At 44.5% G+C, this 20,244-nt stretch overlaps 2 protein-coding genes across 4 annotated transcripts in view; both read left to right on the top strand.

Moving 5' to 3' along the window:
• Positions 1-20,244, top strand: part of LOC140723932 (uncharacterized) — a 522,919-nt gene that overhangs the window by 86,631 nt on the left and 416,044 nt on the right. The window lies entirely within an intron of this gene.
• Positions 17,238-20,221, top strand: LOC140723930 (ribonuclease inhibitor-like). The gene is made up of 4 exons (XM_073038474.1): positions 17,238-17,627; positions 18,649-18,735; positions 18,868-19,035; positions 19,200-20,221. Exons 1-4 carry the CDS (start codon positions 17,254-17,256, stop codon positions 19,285-19,287), a joined length of 717 nt encoding a protein of 238 aa, XP_072894575.1. The 5' UTR covers positions 17,238-17,253; the 3' UTR covers positions 19,288-20,221.

Raw genomic sequence — 20,244 nt, 5'->3', positions numbered from 1 at the left:
GTCCTAACCCGGTCACTCTTTTCTTCTAATCCCGAGAACATCCTTGTTTTTTTTTGTGTGTGTACTCTTTCAAACTTATTTCGATCTGCCCTGTAGGTAGGTGAGCAGAACTGCACATAATATCCAAATTAGGCCTCAGCAACCTCTTTTTCAACATCATATCCCATCTACTGTACACAATATTTTCATTTACGAAGGTTAATATGCTAAGAAACTTTCTTTCAGATCAGCAACTTGAGCACATTTGCCGTCACTTTCAATGACTTATGGACCTTTATTCCCAGATCACTCTGTTCTACCACACTTTTCAGTGCCGTACCGGTCGCTGTGTAATATCTATCCTGCTTGGTCCTTCCAAAGTGCAATTTGTCTGTATTATATTGCATCTGCCCCCTTTAACCCCATTCTTCATTTTGTCTAGATCTCACTGTAAGCTCTTGTAGTCTTCCTCTTTGTCCACTGTACCTTCCCAATGTTGGTGTCATCCGCAAATTTGCTGATTCTGTTAACCATAATTTTATCTAGATCATTGATATAGATGACAAACAACAACAAGCACGGCACCGATCCCCGTGACACTGCATGAGCTACAGGCGCCAATCAGAAATGCAACAGTCTATAGTCACGCTCTGTATTCCTCCAAAAAGCCAGTGTCTAATTCAGTTTACTACGTCATCTCGGATGCTGAGCAACTGAAACTTCTTGACCGACCTGCTATGAGGGAACTTGTCAAATACCGTGCTGAAGTCCATGTAGACAATGTCCACAACCTTGGCCACAGCAAATTTCCTGGCAACTTCCTCGAAAATCTCTATGATATGTTAGGCGTGAAAGATCACGCACAAAGCTGCTATCTCATGACCACAAAAGTCAATATTTTGACCTAAAAGGGAAGAAGAAAGCACAAAACATAAATCTGCTGACTGGCTGATATCTCATGATCTCAGAAATCAACAGGTTGTCCTAAAAGGGAAGAAGGTCAACAGGTTGTCCTGAAAGAGAAGGGGCAAAATGAAATAGAAATCTGATAACTTGCTGAATATCTAACTAATGAGAGACAGGGACACACCATTTCAGGTCCCTCTCCTTGGAGTTCACAAACAGTGATTGTCTTGTCCTATAACTGACCTACTCAGCCATGAGTGGTATTAGAAAATCAAGTGTGTTATACCCGTGAGTGACTCTGTTCTCGTTGGGATTCATTGGCGCTGTCTGTAATGAATCAGACAGGCATTACCCAAAGGTAAGAGAAGTAATTTGAAAATATGTATGTCCATCTATAAAATCATCACCTGAAGACATCGGCTTCACTGGAAAACCATTAAGTCAAGTCAAGTCACTTTGTTTTGTCATTTCGACCATAGCTGCTGGTACAGTACACTGTAAAAACGAGACATCTTTTTTCAGGACCATGGTGCCACATAAAACAGTACAAAAATTACATTGAACTACGTAAAAAACAACACAGAAAAAAAAAACTACACTAGACTACAGACCTACCCAGGACAGCATAAAGTGCACAAAACAGTGCAAACCAGTACAATAAATAATAAACAGACAATAGGCACAGTAGAGTAAGTTGGTGTCAGTCCAGGCTCTGGGTACTGAGGAGTCTGATGGCTTGGGGGAAGAAACGGTGACATAGTCTGGTCATGAGAGCCCGAATGCTTCGGTGCCTTTTCCCAGACGTCAGGAGAGAGAAGAGATTGTATGAGGGGTGCGTGGGGTCCTTTATAATGCTGTTTGCTTTACTGATGCATCATGTAGTGTAAAGGTCCGTAATGGCGGGAAGAGAGACACTATCCGCTGCAGGGTCTTGCGATCCGAGATGGTGCAATTTCCGAACCAGGCAGTGATGCAGCTGCTCAGGATGCTGTCAATACAACGCCTGCAGAATGTGATGAGGATGGGAGGTGGGAGATGGAATTCCCTCAGCCTTCGCAGAAAGTAGATTCGCTGCTGGGCTTTCTTTGCTATGGAGCTGGAGGGACCAGGTGAGATTCTCGGCCAGGTGAACCCCAAGAAATCTGGTGCTCTTAACGATCTCTACCGAGGAGCCGTGGATGTTCAGCGAGGAGTGGTCGCTCTGTGCCCTCCTGAAGTCAACAACCATCTCTTTTGTTCTGTTCACCTTCAGGGACAGGTTGATGGCTCTGCACCAGTCCGTTAGCTGCTGCACTTCCTCTCTGTCAGCTGACTCATCGTTCTCTTAAATCTCTTGTTAAATCTCTTTCACAACTTTAACTCATCAGACCTGGTAGCAGTGAAACTGAGGGATTATTTTACAGTGCAGTGGACCATCAGGGAATTATGCTGATTTATTCCATAATTGTTGTCCAATATTCGTGTTATGGCAAACCTTTCCAATTCCTTACTGGTAACTGTTCTGGGAGATCAATCATTCAAACCCGGGACAACATTCCTCTTATTTCTCAGAGCAATGTCCTAAGCCCATCCATGTTCAGTTGCATCCTCGATTACCTTAATTCCATCATCGGTGTATGTTCTGGTCAGAGCACTCGTCTGAGTGCTACCGGTACCATGTAACCCAGTACTACCTGTCGCATGGTTGGATGGTCGGTGACTAAACCAGCTCCCCCACCAGACTGGCCTGGTGAGGAGGGTGGCTAGACACCCTGCAGGACGAAAAACAAGACCTGTCAAAGGGCGGATGACCCCTCTGGTAGGGTCAACGGCCATCTAGCAAAGAAGAGCGGAAGGGGCATCCCTTGCATCGAGCTTAGTCTGGCCATTGACTGCAACAGAACTTCCCCCAGCCGTCCTGGACCCAACCTGGCTGCTGGATCCGGGAGGGGATGTCGAGAAGGTGGATCTGGACCGGTGCGACGCCCTACTCACCTAAAATCCACTCACGCACACGGTTCCTTTCTGAGGAGTGGGGTACCACCCCACTAACTGACTGAAAGGAACCATCATCACCCTATGGGACGGATAGCCAGAGAGAGAGAGAGAGAGAGAGAGAGAGATGTTGCTTGAAGACGGTTGAATGTTTAATTCATAATTCCTCAGTAAATGAGGAAGCCCATGCCTGCATTCAGGAAGTGATCACCATTTTACAGCACGAGTGCCAGGCAGTAACGATCTCCATTATAAGACGGCCGCACTGACATTACTTAATGTTCTGTTGTCTTTACACATCATAATAGCATAAAGCATCGGAACACAAACAGGCCATTAGGCCCATCGATCCTATTCCGCCATTACATCATGGGTGATTTACTATCCCTCTCAACTCCATTCTCCTGCCTTCTCCCAGTGAAACTTGCTGACCTGATTAATCAAGAAGGAACCAACCTCTGTTTTAAATATAATAAATGACCTGGTCTCCGCAGCAGTTAGTGCCAACCAACTCGACAGATTCACTACTCCTCGGCTAAAGAATCTCCTCATCTCTGTTCTAAATGGACGTCCCTCTATTCCGAGGCTGTTCCGTCTGGTTGTAGACTCCCCCACTTTGAAGCATCATCTCCACGTCTTCTCAATGCCTTTCGATATTCCACAGGTTACAATTAGATTCCCCTCATCCTTCCACACTCCAGCCAGTACAGGCGCATCCAGGAATCATTCTCATCAAAATCAGGTTTAATATCACTGGTTCTGTTAGCTTAGATTCCTCTCTGGACTTTCCACAATGCCATCACATATTTTCTCTGATCAGGGGACTAAAACCGTTCACATTATGCAAGTGCGGTCTAGCCAGTGCTTGTTCTTATATTCTAATCCTCTCGAAATGAATGCTAACATTGTTTTTGCCTTTCCTAACTCCGACTCAGACTGCAAAGAATCCTGCACTTGGTCTCCAGAGACTCTTTACAACTCTGATTTCTGAATTTTCCCCCAGTTTAAAAAACAGTCTATGCCTTCATTATTTCTGCCAAAGTGTATGGCCATGTACCTCCCTATACTACATGCCAGATGCCACTGATGTGTCCTTTTATTCATCGGTCTATGTCCTCCCTTGAAATCCTTGCTTCCTCAACGCTTCCTCTTCTCACTATATCTTCATAACGCACACAATCTTGGCTATATAGCCTTCAAATCATTGACATAACGGAAAAAGAAACTGTCCCAAAACCAACCACTGCAGAACACCACTGGTCACCAACATCCAACAAGAAAAAGCCCTATTTGTTCCCGTTCTGTGCTTCCTGACATTCAGCAAAATCTGTCTGGAGAAAAACATGGATCCTCTATCCATGCTAGTATCTTCCTTGTCCTACTGTCGGCCCTGGTCTTGTGAAATGGCGTCATGTGGGACACCTGGTCAAAGGTCCTTGGGATGTCCAAGTAAACAACTTGCTCTGACTCTCTGTTGTGGACCCAGCATGCTGTTCTCTCAAAAAATTCTATCAGGCAAGATCCCTTCCATGGACTTTGGCCTTTTTTTTTATCATGTGCGTCCAAATACCCCGAAACCTTATCCTCAGTTATCGACTGCTGACATCTTCCCAAACGCTGATCAGACTAAATGGCCTATAATTTAAAGTGGTGGGTCCTCCGGAACCATTCCAAAATCTATTGATTCTTGAGCGATCATTACTAACGTCTCCACAATATCTTCAGCCTCCTCTTTCAGAAGCAATCGGGTGCAGTTGGTCTGGACTCATCTATCTTCAGAACTTTCAGCTTCCCGAGCGCCTTCTCCTTAATAATTGCAAATACACTCACTCCTGCCACCTGACATTCTCAAATACCTGGCACGTTCTAGTGATTTTTACAGTGAAGACTGACGCAATATACTGACTAATACCCTCCGCCATTTCCTTGTCCCCTGAGAGTACCTCTCCACTGTTATTTTCCAGCAGCCCAATATCCACTTTCCTCTCTTTCCCTCTTCATATATCGGACAGACCTTTGTTTTGTTAAGCTATTTTACATTATTCGCTAGCCTACCTTCATTTTTCATACTTTTTCTACTTACGGCTTTTTAATGGTCTTCTGTTGGTTTGTATAAACATCCCAGTCCTCCAGCTTTTTTCTACATTTTGTAATATTCTGAGCCCTCCGCTTTGCTTTTGTGCTGCTTTGACTACCTCGTCAGCCACGGCTGATCATCCTCCCTTTAGAATAATTCTTCATCTTTGTGATCATTTGTTCTGCGCCTTCTGAATTGCTCCGAGAAGCTTCAGCCATTCCTGCTCAGCTATGGTCCCTGTTAGTCATTTTTGAATTTATTTTTGCCCAGTTCCTCTCTCGTGCCTCTGTAATTCCTTTATTCCACAGTAATACAGGTGCATCTAACTTTACCTTCTCCCTCTCAAACTGCAGTGTGAGTTCTGTTATTTGATGATCACTGCCTCTTAAGGGTTTATTTTCCTTAAGCTCCCTAATCAAACCTGGTGCAATACGCAGCACAGGATTCAGATCCACCTTTCTTGCAGTGGGATCAACCATAAGCATCTCTCAAAAAACCATCTCAAAGGCATTCTATAAATTCCCTCATATGGGATTCAGCAATGACCTGATTTTCCAAAGCTACCTGTATATTGAAATTCCCCATTGACTATTTTAACATTGACCTTTTTACATGCCTCTTCTCTTTCCCACTGGAATTTGTAGCCCACATCCTGGTTATTGTTAAGGGGCTTGTATATAATTTCCATCAGGGTCATTTTTCGTATGCAGTTACTTAACATCTACAGCGTTCAATCAGATATCACTTGTTTCTCAAGACCTTTCATTTTTAATGACAACAGAGTCAACCCAACCCTTTCACCCACCTGCTTATCCTTTCGATTAAATATTTATCCTTGGAAGTAAGCACCCAAATATGATCTTCTTTCAGCCACGATTCAATGATGCCCACCATCCACTTTTTCTTTGCTCTCTCGCTCTCCCCTCTCTTCCGTTCTTGTTGTCACACCTTTTTGATGTAATGTTGCACATTGACGGACAAGTAAATTAATCACGTTGCATCTACCGCAGGGTGTCAGTAAATCCTTATTCTTACACAATATTGATTTAGAATTTCCTTCAGTTACTGTTTCTCTGTTAATGACTGAACCCAGGGAGGATGAGGCAGCAGCCCAGTGATTGCATCTGTTCTGAAGCTACCGGGATCATGAACAGATATTTTCCTGCACATTCTCCATGTCTGTCTGTCTGCTCCACAATAAATTCATTGTTTCCTTTTGTAGAAAGTCACTGAGCTGACAGAGAAGGGAAACCGGACAGAGAGTTCCAGACTCTTCCTCAGTTTGGTGATGGGCAAAGGCTCCCAGGCCCGGAGGGCGATGTGGGAATCCTTTGTGACGTGGAGGACTGAGTTACCGAAGTTGGACAGAATACTGAGGGAAATACAGGAACTCGGTATGTTAAAAACACGCACTGAACACAAAGACATATTGAAATAAACATTTTAGTTATTTTACCTCTGTTTTCATGGACATTATTTTGACTTAAACAGGTCCTGATCCACAGGAATACATAGACATTGCCCAAGGGTTATCTGAGTTGCCCTCTCATCTGATAGGTGAGTGATGGAATGCACAGTTCAAACCGCATCTCAAATGTTATACTGTGACTTGGCAGAATCTGGGAATGAAAATTCACCATCACTCATTCGCTTGTGTATGGTTTTAGGTTAAAATTCAGATAACCTCTTGTTGCAGCCTGAATATTCTAAAATGTACTTTTCCTGCTATTCCAGTTGTTAATGTGTTAATCCAGCTGCTGGGTCTGCTGAACCCTTGACTCCAGTTTCTAATACTCTGGGAACCCCACCCAGGCTCCTGATACACTGTATGACCCAGTCCAGGTGACTTTTCTATCTTCAGACCTTTCAGATACAGAAGCAACCTTCCCCTTCATAATTGCAGCTACTCTCAATTCTGTCCGCGGATGCCCTTTACATTTTGGAATTCTGCTAGTGTTAATGTATCTATCTATCTATCTATCTATCTATCTATCTATCTATCTATCTATCTATCTATCTATCTATCTATCTATCTATCTATCTATCTATCTATCTATCTATCTATCTATCTATCTATCTATCTATCTAGTGACTTCCACAGAGTTTGTCTGGAATGTCCTTCTCACCCGTTACTAAATCTACAATATCATTTTCCAGCGGTCCGATATCAACCCTCTCCCATTTTTTCCACTCTTTATATATCTGGGAAAGAAAAACAAATCTTTGATATCCTCTCTCGTGTTATTGACAATAACCTCGCATTTCCTGCATATTCAGGTATATCCTGGAGCATCTTTAACACAGTTGCCTCCAACACGACCCAAGCTGTAAATTCCAGGCATCCACCACCCTGTGGAAAAACGACCCAAACATGCTGTAAATTTACCCCATCTCACCTTAACCAAATGCCCTCTGGTATGAGTATGAGCTAAGTTGAAAGCAAAATGCAGGCTCTCTACCTAGACCTTATCTTATAAACTTCAGTCAGATCTCTATTCTAACTCCAGAGTAAACAAACCAAGTCTATCAAACCTCTGCTTGTCTCACATGCCACAGAATCCAGGCAACATCCTGATGAACCTGTTCTGCACCCTCTCCAATCCTTCCCAGAGCTGGACCATCGGAAATGAATACAAATCTCCAGATGCTGCCTAAAACCATCAGAATTAGGAAGAGAATTAAGCTATTCGGCTCTGCGAATTTACTCCGCAATTCTTTTCAACCCTATTATCCTGCCTTCTGTAAATGTTGACGCTCTTCCGAATCAGGAACATAGACCTGCATTTTAGTATACCCATTGACTTGTCTTCCTCAGCTGCCTATGACAATAATTTCAGATTCACCACACACCAGCGAAAGCAATTTCTTGCAATGTGGGTCCCCGCCAGCCGGGACAATTCCCCACAGTTCCCAAGCATGTTAATATCCTGTATGAGCCTCCCATGTGGGATCTTGTCAAACACCCGACTAATATCCAAGTAGACAATATCCATGTGTAACTTCATCCATCACGTTTGTCACCTCCTGGAGGAACTCAATCAAGTTAGCCAGACGCTAACCCCACCCAAAGCCTTGCTGATGAACCCTAAAACATTCTCCCTTTCATACTCCCAAGCAGCAGAAAATATTAAAAAAACTGAAGGTATGTACCGCCAGCTTTAATTCTGCATTTATAAGACTATTGAATGGTCACCTATTATTTTATTAATGGCTGATAATAATAAGGCAATTTTATATATAAATTTGTAACATTGTGGATCTCATAAATAATAACCACTCATTTAGAAAACCACAATACTTACAGAAGAGCAGAAAGAATACCGTTAGGGTATGAACGGATTTAAGGAACAACTGATAATAGATTATGTAATTCTATATCCAACCATCAGGAAAGCAAAAATCTTTCAATGTTATATTGTATCAAAAACCATTTGATTCCCTCCCTCGCAGGGTTAAGAGAAGTTCCAAATATATATAAGATACATCCAATACTTGTGAAATTTCTACAACATCTAATAAAACATTGGCGCCCAATAATCACCCTATAAACAACCACAAAGGAACAAACACCGTTATAAAAATAAATGTAGGGATTTTTCAGTGTGACTCACGAAGCCCACAATGGTTTTGCGTGGCTTTAAACCCGCTCATAATTTACAGAAATGGACAAACCTCTGGTATCAAATCAGATTAAAAAATGAATTATACCTTGACACAGCTGTACATTGATGATTTGAAATTATTTACTCTTGCATCAGTAAATCTAAAACAAATAATTAAAACAATAGAACTAATTTCCAAAGATATAAGCATGAACTTGAGACTAGAAAAGTACAGAACATGAAACATAAAGAGAGGTGCAATAGAGCCGGTAGAATATCAAACAGAGCATCAGGTTTCAAGGCAACTGATGGATGAATATGAAGCATATATTTAGAATATCAATAAGCAAAGAAAATAGGTCATCGTTTGATAAAGGAAAATCCTTCAACAAAATTTACTTCAAGGCCGAGGAAACGTTGAATTTACTGCGAGCCTGAAGAAAAGGTGAATTTATATCAAGGCTGAAGGAAATCTGCCAAACAGAGCTGAACAGTAAAAATATAACAAAGGTACTAAACCCTCCCTATGCCCATATTGACGTATTCTTCTGGTATGAAATGGATCTGGAAAATTTGCAAAGAAAACTAAGAACTTAAATAACAATTTCTAGTGCACCATGTGCACTGGTGCGCACTTAGATTGATATGAACGAGGACAGTATGAATACAATGAATAACAGATCTAAAACAAATGGCACAACAGTAAGAAAAAAATTCTCAGGATCAGGGTTAATATCACGGAGATATGTTGTGAAAAGTGTTTTTCTGCGCCAGCAGCACAAATATAATATATGTATACAACTATAGAAGTAGAATTGTATCAGTTTGAATTAATGAGTCTGATGGCCTGGTGGAAGAAGCTGTCCCGGAGCCTGCTGATCCTGGCTTTTATGCTGCGGTACCGTTTCCCAGATGGTAGCAGATGGAACAGTTTGTGTTTTGTGAGACTTGGGTCCAGAATGATCCTTTGGGCCCTTTTTACCCCGTGTCTGTAACGTCCTGAATAGTAGGAAATTCACATCTAGAGACGCACTGGGCTGTCCGCACCACTCTCTGCAGAGTCCTGCAATTAGGGAAGGTACAGTTTCCATATCAGGGCATGATGCAGCCAGTCAGGATGCTCTCAATTGTGTCCCTGTAGTAGATCTTTAGCATTTGGGGGTCTATACCAAACTTCCTCAACCATCTGATGTGAAAGAGGAGCTGTTGTGCCTTTTTTCACCACACAGCTGATGTGTACAGACCACGTGAGGTCCTCAGTGATGTGAATGCCGAGGAACTTAAAGCTGTTCACCCTCTCCACCCCAGATCCATTGGTGTCAATGGGGGTTATCCTCTCTCCATTCCTCTTGTCTTTGCGACATTGCAACCAGCTCCTTTGTTTTTGCGACATTGAGGGGAAAGTTGTTTTCTTGACACCACTGTGTCAGGGTGATGACTTCTTCTATGTAGGCTACCTCGCTATTAATTGAGATTTGGCCAATCAATGTAGTATCATCAGCAAACTTAATTAGCAGATTGGAGCCGTGGGTGGTAACACAGTCATGGGTATATAGATTGTAAAGGAGGGAACTTAGGATATAGCCCTGAGGAGCACCTATGTTGAGTGTCAGAGGGGCAGAGGTGAGGGAGCCTCCTCTTACGACCTGCCGGTGATATGACAGGAACTCCACGATCCAGCTGCACAAAGCAGGGTCATGGCCGAGGTCTCTGAGTTTCATGTCGAGCCTGGAGGGAAATGATGGTGTCGAATGCTCAACTCTAGTCCAAGAACAGCATTCTGACATAAGCATCCCTCTTCTCCAGATGTTTAAAGACAGTGTGCAGAGCAGTGGCTATTGTGTCATCTGTCGATCGGTTGTGTCGGTAGTTGAATTGTAGGGGGTCCAGTGTGGGTGACAGCATGCTGCAGATGTAGTCCATGACCAGCCTCTCAAAGCATTTGCTTATTACTGAGGTGAGTGCGACAGAACACCAGACGTTCAGACATGTTGCCTTAGTTGTTTTAGGTACAGGGACAATGGTGGATGATTTGAAGCAGGAGGACACTCTAAACCTGGAGAGGGAGAGATTAAAAGTATCTGTAAGCACACCTGCCAGTTGTGCAGTGCAAATCCCAAGCACACGGCCTGGGATGCCGTCCGGTCCGAGCCTTGCGACTGTCCACTCGTTGGAAACACCTGCGTACTCCAGACTCAGAGATGACCAATGTGCATGTCGCATCGGCAGCTCTCCTCGGCGGTTCAGTGTTGGCGATATCGAACCAAGTGTAAAACAGATTCAGCTCATCGGGGAGAGAGATGGTAATGTTGGCAGCACCACTGTGCTTAGCTTTGAAGTCCACGATGGTGTGCAGGCCTTGCCAGAAGGTGTGTATGTTGTTTGTGGAGAGTTGTGCCTGAATCCTGTCTCTGTATTGTCGTTTCACTGTCCGGGATGACTTTGCACAGATCGGATCTGCATTTCTTGAGCTCCCGCTGATCACCGGCAATGTAAGCTGTCAGTCATGCAATACGTGCTGTTCAAACCGAACTGTTGATACAAATTTTGTGGTTTGGGCAGTCCTGACCGGTTTCTGGTGGAAAACATCCCCCCTCTGTTATAATAACACACAGCTGGGGATGTTGTGATTACAGAGCTGTGATAACAACAGCCGGGAACTCCCTCGGCAGCCAGGAAAGTTTACACAGCAGCACCAGGTACACCAGATCCGGGGAACAAAAGGATTTGAGGGCATGGACATTCCGGGGTTCCACCAAGCATTAATGACCAGGAAGCATACCCTAAATCCTTTTGTTTGTGTGTGTGTGTGTGTGTGTGTGTGTGTGTGTGTGTGTGTGTGTGTGTGTGTGTGTGTGTGTGTGTGTGTGTGTGTGTGTGTGTGTGTGTGTGTGTGGTACTGGATGACGGCATGATCGTTGGTGATTGTAGGTGCCAATTCTGGATCTACAGACCCGGGAGCAGTAGGACACGGATGTAGCTGGGATTCGGGCGTTTGGGTAGTTGGATCCTTCTTGCATCTCCTCTTCTTTTCAGCAGCCGCTCTTCTGGGTTCCTCAAAATTCTTGTCTTTGCCGTAGATCAGCCACTGCCACTCGTTGACCTCCATATTTGCCTGAGAGAGCTGCTGTTTAATTTGGTCCTTGTACCTCTTGTGCGGGGCACCACCATCTCTCTTATCTTGGGAGAGTTCTCCGTAGAGTACTGCTTTCGGTAATGAGTTCTCCATGCGAGGCACGTGTCCTGTCCAGTGGAGCTGTCTGAGCAGCAAAATGGCTTCAGGCTTGGAAGTTGAGCATATATAGCTATGCATGTCTGTGTGATTATATGAAATATTAAATTAAATAAGTAGTGCAAAAATAGAAATAAAAAAAGAGTCACTATCGATGGGGTCAATGTCCATTCAGAAACTGGATGGCAGAGGAGAAGTTGCTCCTGAATCGTTGAGTGTGCGCCTTACTCCGATCCTGTACAGTAGTCCCCATGAACCAGAAGGTGATGCAGCCAGTTACAATGATCTGCAAGTTACACCTGTAGAAATATTCGAGTGATGTTGGAAACTCCTGATGCAATATAGTCACTGTTGTGCCTTCGTTGCAGCTGCATGGATATATTTGGTCCAGGTTAGACACTTGGCGATATTGACAGCCAGGAATTTGAAATTGCTCACTCTTTCCACATCAGATCCCTCGATGAGGACTGGTGTGTTGTGTTCCCTCATCTTGCCTTCTCTGAAATCCACAATTAGTTCTAAGGATATATTTTCATCAACACAACGAGGATTCAGCACTCCATAGAAGCATATGCAATTCTGATAAGGGGTACACATCACTGAACGGAAATGAAAGCATCACCCATAAAAATGAAGAAACTAACATAATAGTAGAAAATGTTAACCAATGGAAGAGTCTGGCTCCCCATGGAAGACATCCACATGACTAAGCCGACTAGGTGTCGACAAGGAAGTGTCGAGCGCCTGGCTCAAAGTTGGAGACCTTTTCCCAGAAACAGAAGAGATCATTGAAACAATGCAGGACAAGATTGTTGAGACATGTAGTTATCAATAAAACAGAATAAACGACCAATAGGTCCAAGGCGATAAATGCTGAAAATTACAAGAGAAACCAGAAGCAATCCAACATGTTACAGGACCTTGCTATAGTTTAACTGAATCTCATTACTTGCACAAGCACTATCAAGTGGTGGACAACATTCCCAGAAATCTTGCGTAAACTACAACTGATGAAAAAAACCATAACTTACTCTAAGTACAAACCTGCTCCGCTTTTAGAGTTAGAGTCCTTCATATCATATTGCGACTGATCATTATTTCAGATAGGATAATCCACGATAACTGTTCGGATGTACTTTTACAGGATAAACAAGTAAAAACAACTTTTTGACTATATATAGCCTTTCCAAACACACATAGCTTACAGAAATGAATTAGTGAAAAACACCAGAAATATGCCGAATTAAAAGGGGAAAATGAAAGACTATGGAACACGAACAGGGTATTCATTATCCCTATCATAATATTGATAACTGGTATCATCCCAAAGGCTTTACACAATAGTATTAATGAATTAGGCCCAAACGGGAATAATTGTGTAAATCTTCAAAAACACACAGTACTATACACCATGAGAATAGCCTGAAATTTCCTATCAATTCAATCAGGAATGCGCTTGGCTATGCCCGTACCTCAAGTTTTACCAGTTTAGGCTAAGATGATGATGATGATGATGATGATGATGATGATGATGATGATGATGATGATGATGATGATGATGATAATAATAATAATAATAATAATAATAATAATAATAATAATAACAACAACAACAACAACAACAACAACAACAACAACAACAACAATAACTTATGCCGTTCAAACTGCATCACCGCGGGATAAAGTGCAAACTTGAAAATAAAAGACAAAATGTTGTCAGTCGTAATATACACCTCAGACTTCTGCGCAGTACTGTGGTTTTAGGTGTTGAATTCTACAGTTTAGGAGCACAGTTCCGAAAACAAAACCCTGATCTCCCAATGATCCTTTGGCCTTCTACCTTACTGTCTGCCTGCATTGCATTTTCTCGGCAACTGAAACACTGTTTCCCTGAACTATCCTGTTCCGTTTTTCCTTGTACGACCTCATTGCACCGATGTGATGTAATGATCTATTTGGATCGCATCCAGAAAAGTTTTCCATCTTACCGTGGTGAATGTGACAATAATAAACCAATTTATTGATTTATTGTTTTCAATAATACAGCGCCCCTTGTTTGCTTAAGATTGTTTTACTGGGGGTTGGTAGTAGGGATGAGCTGCCACGACCTATGAAATGCTCCCAGTGGCATGCGACTAAAATAGCCTCTGGCAACAAAGTCCAGCTAGGGCCTTCACGTGTTGTTTAGCCACTAAGCCCAGTGGAAGCATTTCTTCTGACTGGTGCCTTACAGCCAGTCGCTTTGGGCAGATGAGGCTCATCGGCCGTGATTGGCAGCTCACCCAGGAACAGGAAAACTCTGATCTCAAAACTCCGCTGCCTTGCAACTGCACCCCTCATGGGGAAGAGTTTGGGAGTAAACCCAGTGGGAAAAGCCTGGAGCTGGAGTCCCTGAGTCAGTGTTAAACAGTGTTCAACGCAGACTGGCATCTCCTGCGACACCTCTGGTCCCAAGCTGTGCAAGTCTCCGCCGTTCCTTCGTGTTCATCAGATGTATGGAGAGAGGGAGCTTGCAACATCGGCAAAAGCTTCCTCTCCATATCGGAGTGTCCTGACTTGTAGGAGCAGGACATCCATGGCCGACTCTGACAGACGGAGGCCTTAAAAGAGAGCACCCCACACCCCCACAGCAAAACTGATGAGTAGCACCACCCTCTCCCACAAACACAATGTACATCATTGAGACAGACGCTTGTGATTTCTTCCATTAACAGAGATTTCATCTTTCCACCAATCCTCCATCACTGCGATTGAAAACTACCCATTTTCATTCCTGTCATTCTGATGGGCTATCGATACACAACTTCACTGTGATTCTCCCCCAGACGCTGCCCGACTTGGAGTATTTCCCGCGTATTCTGCTCCAGTTTTGATGCAAGAGCAGTGGACACCTGTGACTCCCCAGTGTGCAGCTTTGCCAAAATGCGCAGTGTCCTGCTCTTCATATTTCCACACCAGATCAACATTAACATCATCTGTTAATGATGCAAACAATGCTTTAAACACAGTGAAATATTGTCGTGACGGGAGGAGCTGAATCGATATATTAGGTCCAGGTTTGATACTCAGAGATATTGACAGCCAGGAATTTGGAATTGCTCACTCTTTCCACATCAGATCCCTCTATGAGGACTGGTGTGTTGTGTTTCCTCATCTTGCCATTACTGAAATCCACAATTAGCTCTAAGGATATATTTTCATCAATGCAAGGAGGATTCAGCACTCTGTACAAGCATATGTAATTCTGATAAGGGGTACACATCACTGAACAGAAATGAAAACATAAACCATAAAAATGAAGAAACTATCATAAGAAAAGAAAGTTAACCAATGGAAGAGTGTCCTGTCTTGCGTATCCAGTCAGCTGGGACGCAATATCCCTGTTCAACTCTGATAGGCGGAGGCATCATAATACAGTGTCCCACACTCCACCTGCCAGAATGATCAGTAGCAGTTGCCAAGACTTCACCACCCTCTCCCACACACACGATGTACACCACTGAGACGCTTATGCTCTTTGCCAGTCACGGAGATTCCTTTCCATCTTTCCTCCACTCCTCCATCACTGAGACTAAAAACGACCCATTTTCATTCTTGTCATTCCGATGGGTTATCGATCCGAAACCTCACTGTGATTCTCTTCACAGATGCTGCCCGACTTGAGTATTTCCCACATATTCTGCTCCAGTTTTGATGCAAGAGCAGTGGACACCGGTGACTCCCCAGTGTGCAGCTTTGCTAAAATGCACAGGGTCCTGCTCTCCATAGTTCCACACCAGATCAACATTAACATCCTCTGTTAATGAGGCAAACAATCCTTTAAATATAGTGAAATGATGTTATAACGGGGGTGCAGTCAGGATTGCAATAGGATATCAGAGGAAAGCTCACCATCACAAGTAATGAGTACCAGAAGATGAGGACTGGACATTTTTCTGGGACATTCATCGCTGTTAATTCGGGTGTCTGTGAACAGAAATATACTTCCTGTCCTAATATCTATGGAAGCATTGAATTAATTTATGTAATCTTAAACACTGAATATTGGAATGCATTTAGGAATTTCTTTGTCCGTTGAACCATTTAACATTTTGACTATGTTCTCTGTTCCCATGGAAGATGTTCAACAGAAACACAAGGAGACTCTACGGGCACAAACTGCAACACTGAGAGTGAACACGATCCTGATGAGAGAGAAGGTGAAGGTTTTCCAGCTGGTTGATCGATACGCTGAGCACACGGTCATTTCTACTGTTCGAGTTCGGAGAGTGGTGGAACATGAGCTGCTGGCAAGAGGCAGAGACCACGAGGAGTGGAGAGAGAAACATCTCCGCGGAGAGCTGGAAAAAATCCGGACTGATCAGTTGTTCCAGAGCAGCTTTTCCCGCAGTAAATCCAAATCTGGGAGTTCGGCAGCAATGGCTGGAGTCCCGGGGATCGGGAAAACAACAATGGTACAAAAGATTGTTCATGACTGGGCCACGGGGAAAATTTACCAACAGTTCCAGTTTGTCTTCAGTTTCAAATTCCGCGATTTAAACTCCATTAACTGCAGAATTAACCTGAAGGAACTGATTCTGGATCAGTATCCTTACTTCGGGAATATCCTGAGAGAGGTCTGGAAGAACCCAGAGGGACTGCTGTTTATATTCGATGGTCTGGATGAATTCAATGACAAAATTGATTTTGCTGACAGTCGGAGAGACACAGAACCTCAGTACACATGCACAGATCCTGAATTCAAATGCAAGGTGTCTGACATTGTGTACAGTTTAATCCAGGGCAAAGTGCTCCCAGGGTGTTCAGTGCTGGTGACCACCCGTCCCGCTGCGTTACATTTATTGGAAAAGGCTAAGATCAATGTCTGGGCTGAACTCCTGGGATTTGTTGGTGAGGAACGGAAGGAATATTTCTTCAGGCATTTTGAAGATCAGCCGGTGGCAGCAGCTGTTTTCAAACACGTGAAGGAGAACGAGATCCTGTACACCATGAGCTACAACCCCTCCTACTGCTGGATCCTCGCTCTGGCACTGGGCCCCTTCTTCACACAAAGAGTCAGGGACCTACAACGAGTTCCCAAGACCATCACCCAACTGTACTCCTACTATATGTATAGCATCCTGAAAAATCACAGCCGTGAGGTTAAGAACCTCCGTGATGTGTTACTCAGGGTTGGACAGATGGCCTTCAGAGGAGTGTCCGAGAAGAAGATTGTGTTTACAGATGGAGATTTGATCAAGTACAATCTGCAGCCTTCCCAGTTCCTGTCCGGGTTCCTGATGGAGCTTTTGGAGAGAGAGGATTCTGCCCGGAGTGTGGTGTACACATTCCCACACCTCACCATTCAAGAGTTTGTAGCTGCAGTCGCACAATTCCTGATCCCAGATGGCAGAGATATTATGAAACTCCTCACTGAAACCCACAACATGACAGATGGCCGATTTGAGGTTTTTCTCCGTTTTGTCGCTGGTCTCTCCTCCCCAATGACAGCTCGGGGCCTGGTGGAGTTTCTGGGTCCATTTCCTCATGAAACAACCTGCCGGGTGATTGACTGGGTGAAGGAGGAGGTTAAACGCCAGATTGGAAACACGGGAAGTGAACCTGGTAAAAGGAGCCTCCTGAACACATTGCACTACCTGTTTGAGTCTCAGAATCATGGACTGGCCAAAGACGCACTGGAATCAGTGGTAACACTTTCATTCCGTGGAATGACACTGACCCCGATTGACTGCACAGTCCTGTCTCATGCCATCGGACACTGTGATACAATAAAACACCTCAACCTGTGGGACTGCCACATTCAGTGTGAAGGAATCCAGCGGCTGGGACCCGGGCTGCCCAAGTGCCAGGAGTTGAGGTAACGATTTATCTCTCACTCTGAACTGTGAAACTGTTCCATTGTGTTGTTTCAATGTAAAGGGATTTGGGTAAATTTGTAGTAAATCAGATTGTGACAAATACCCAGGGGATTAGTCAGTAAATCTGCAAGGACGGGAGGGTTCTGTGGTCCCTTGTGAAGGGATGTTGGAGACTTCATCAGATCAGTGAACAACGGCCATTGGTTTAATTGTAGTAAATCACAGGAATGGCCGTGTTTCTCGCTGCCTGTGACACGTCTATTGACAATGTTCCTTCTCACTGTTACTGACACCCATACCGACATTGACTGCAGCAGGTGGGTCAGAGATTCACACCCCCTTCCCGGTGAGGGACAAGAGACCGTCAGCAGACTGTCCCAGTGAGAAGGAAAGAAATACCATTGTGAGATTGTCCTCCCTGCCCTTCCCCATGTGTGACTATCACCATCAGTCCACCTGTGTGACTGTGCTCACTACCAGATACCCGGACCCCATGGGAGCATCTCCTCTCCCGATTGTGGGCCTCAGTTCAGACCCACGCCTTCCGTACAATCTATTTCTGAATTATCTTTTCCCATCGGTATACTGCTGTGGGATCTCTCTTCCCCATCCCCTTCCTCCTGAGGGATTTCTCTTCCCCATCCCCTTCCTCCTGCAGATTCTGTCTTCCTATCCCTTTTCCTCAGGTGGGGTCTTTTCCACCATCTCCCATTGACATTTCCCGACTTTCTACCACCCTTCAACGCTGTCCCTCCCAATCCTCTCACGTCAGGAACACTTTTTAACCTTCGGGGAATGAGACAGAATATGTGGAGATTACAGGGTCACATCGACAGACTAAATTACTGACATTGGGTGAATACCCTGGAGCTGGTCAGTGAGGGACACTGACAGTGATTTGAACTGCGATCACTGATTAACTGAAGGGTGTAATGTTTCCTGAAATACGAGAGTGAGAGACATTCCCTCAAACCCACGGTTTGAATCACTTTGTTCATCAATTTGTCTGCTTGTGTTTAGACTCGGGGGGAATAAACTGGAAGATTCAGGAGTGATACTGGTGTCTGCGGCTCTGAGGAACCCAGAGTGTAAAATACAGAAGTTGGAGTAAGTACCAGACTGTGGGAGATTGTGTTTACAGTCACTGGGTGTCTGACACTGAACATTAATGGTGCACTGGGGATTTGTACCGTCTCTTGTCTCGCTGTGTCCTTCACCCTCACTCTCTCTCATCTCCAGGCTAAACAATGTCGGTCTCACAGATTCTGGTGTCGAGGATCTCGTCTCCACTCTCAGTACAAACTCATCACTGACGGAGCTGGATCTGGGAAGGAACTGGCTGACAGACCTATCTGTCCCCGCTTTCCGCCGCCTCATATTGACCCTCCCGAGTCTGGAGCGGATCTGGTGAGAGTTTGTGTTAATGTTCAATGTGCTAAAATATCAGCGGATCAGCGGGTTTTCTGGTGATATTTGTCTGTGAGTGTTGTTGAAACATTAACCCCAGTCCCCTGTTACTGACACTGTTGTGTAATCTGTTTATTTCATCTTTAATCTCCAATCTGTTTCAGGCTGTTCGGGAATCAGTTCAGTGAGACCGGGAAGAAGGAACTGGAGTCTCTGCGGGAAGTCAGACCCGGACTGAGAGTGTATCTGTGAACATCTGAATGTCTGAACATCCCCGCCCGCGGGATGGGGACATCTTGGCCGATTTCCCGCCCTCCCCTTTAACTCCCGCCCTTACCTTTAATGGCCGTGCTGCGGGGGTAATTTCCAACGGTTTTAAAGGAACTGACTCCAGTCTCGAGCTCGGTGGCATCGGAAGCAGTCCCGCAGTGACGTATTTCCGCCTGTTGTCGAGCGGCGCAGCTTCCACCGGACTCGCGAGACTCCCCCCACATGTGACCCCATGGAATTACACAGACGAGATGAGCTCGGGATCTGGGGATCAGTCTGGGACACCGGTATCCCGGGGTGGGATTCTCCCGGGAGAGAATCCTTTTGCTCCCTTTGCTGAGGACGGTGCATTCGGCAGTCTGGCCGACATAATGATGTCAAATTGACAAATACCTCGGCAGTGACTGTGGATCTGCAGCGATCTCGGACACCGCCCTGAAAAGAGATTTCATACAATAATTCGTTGCCGCCTCTCTGTTATTTATCTACGTCAGAACAAATCATGGCTGACGGCTGGCAATAGAAGTCCGAGCACGGCTAAGAGATCGGGATTCTGCCGTCATATCAGGGGAATAAGGCAGCTCTCAGGTCTTTTCTGCTCAGTTTCATACACGGAATGACGTTCCGGGATCGAATGCCCCCCATATACCCAAGGAGCAGGCACTCCGTCTCGCCTGTTGATATGAACTGGGGTGAAGAGCAATGACGGTGGCGGGGGTGGGTGAGGGAATGGGGAATGGAGGTCACGATCAGATCAACCGATCCTTACTGAATAGCTGCTGCTGCGTGTTCATATATTTTTATTCATATCTTCACATGAAATGTTTCGATTAGTATCGTTCAGCACAGACAAGGTGGGACAAAGGGCATTTTCCTGTGTGTACTCTGCCATGTTCAGTGGTACTGATGAATTAAGTTAATATCTTCCTTCCTGTTTGT

This window comes from Hemitrygon akajei, unplaced genomic scaffold, assembly GCF_048418815.1.
Source record: "Hemitrygon akajei unplaced genomic scaffold, sHemAka1.3 Scf000148, whole genome shotgun sequence".
NCBI classification, from domain to species: domain Eukaryota; kingdom Metazoa; phylum Chordata; class Chondrichthyes; order Myliobatiformes; family Dasyatidae; genus Hemitrygon; species Hemitrygon akajei.
Note: the sequence above shows the minus strand (reverse complement) of the source record. Positions and strands in the feature narration are given on the sequence as shown.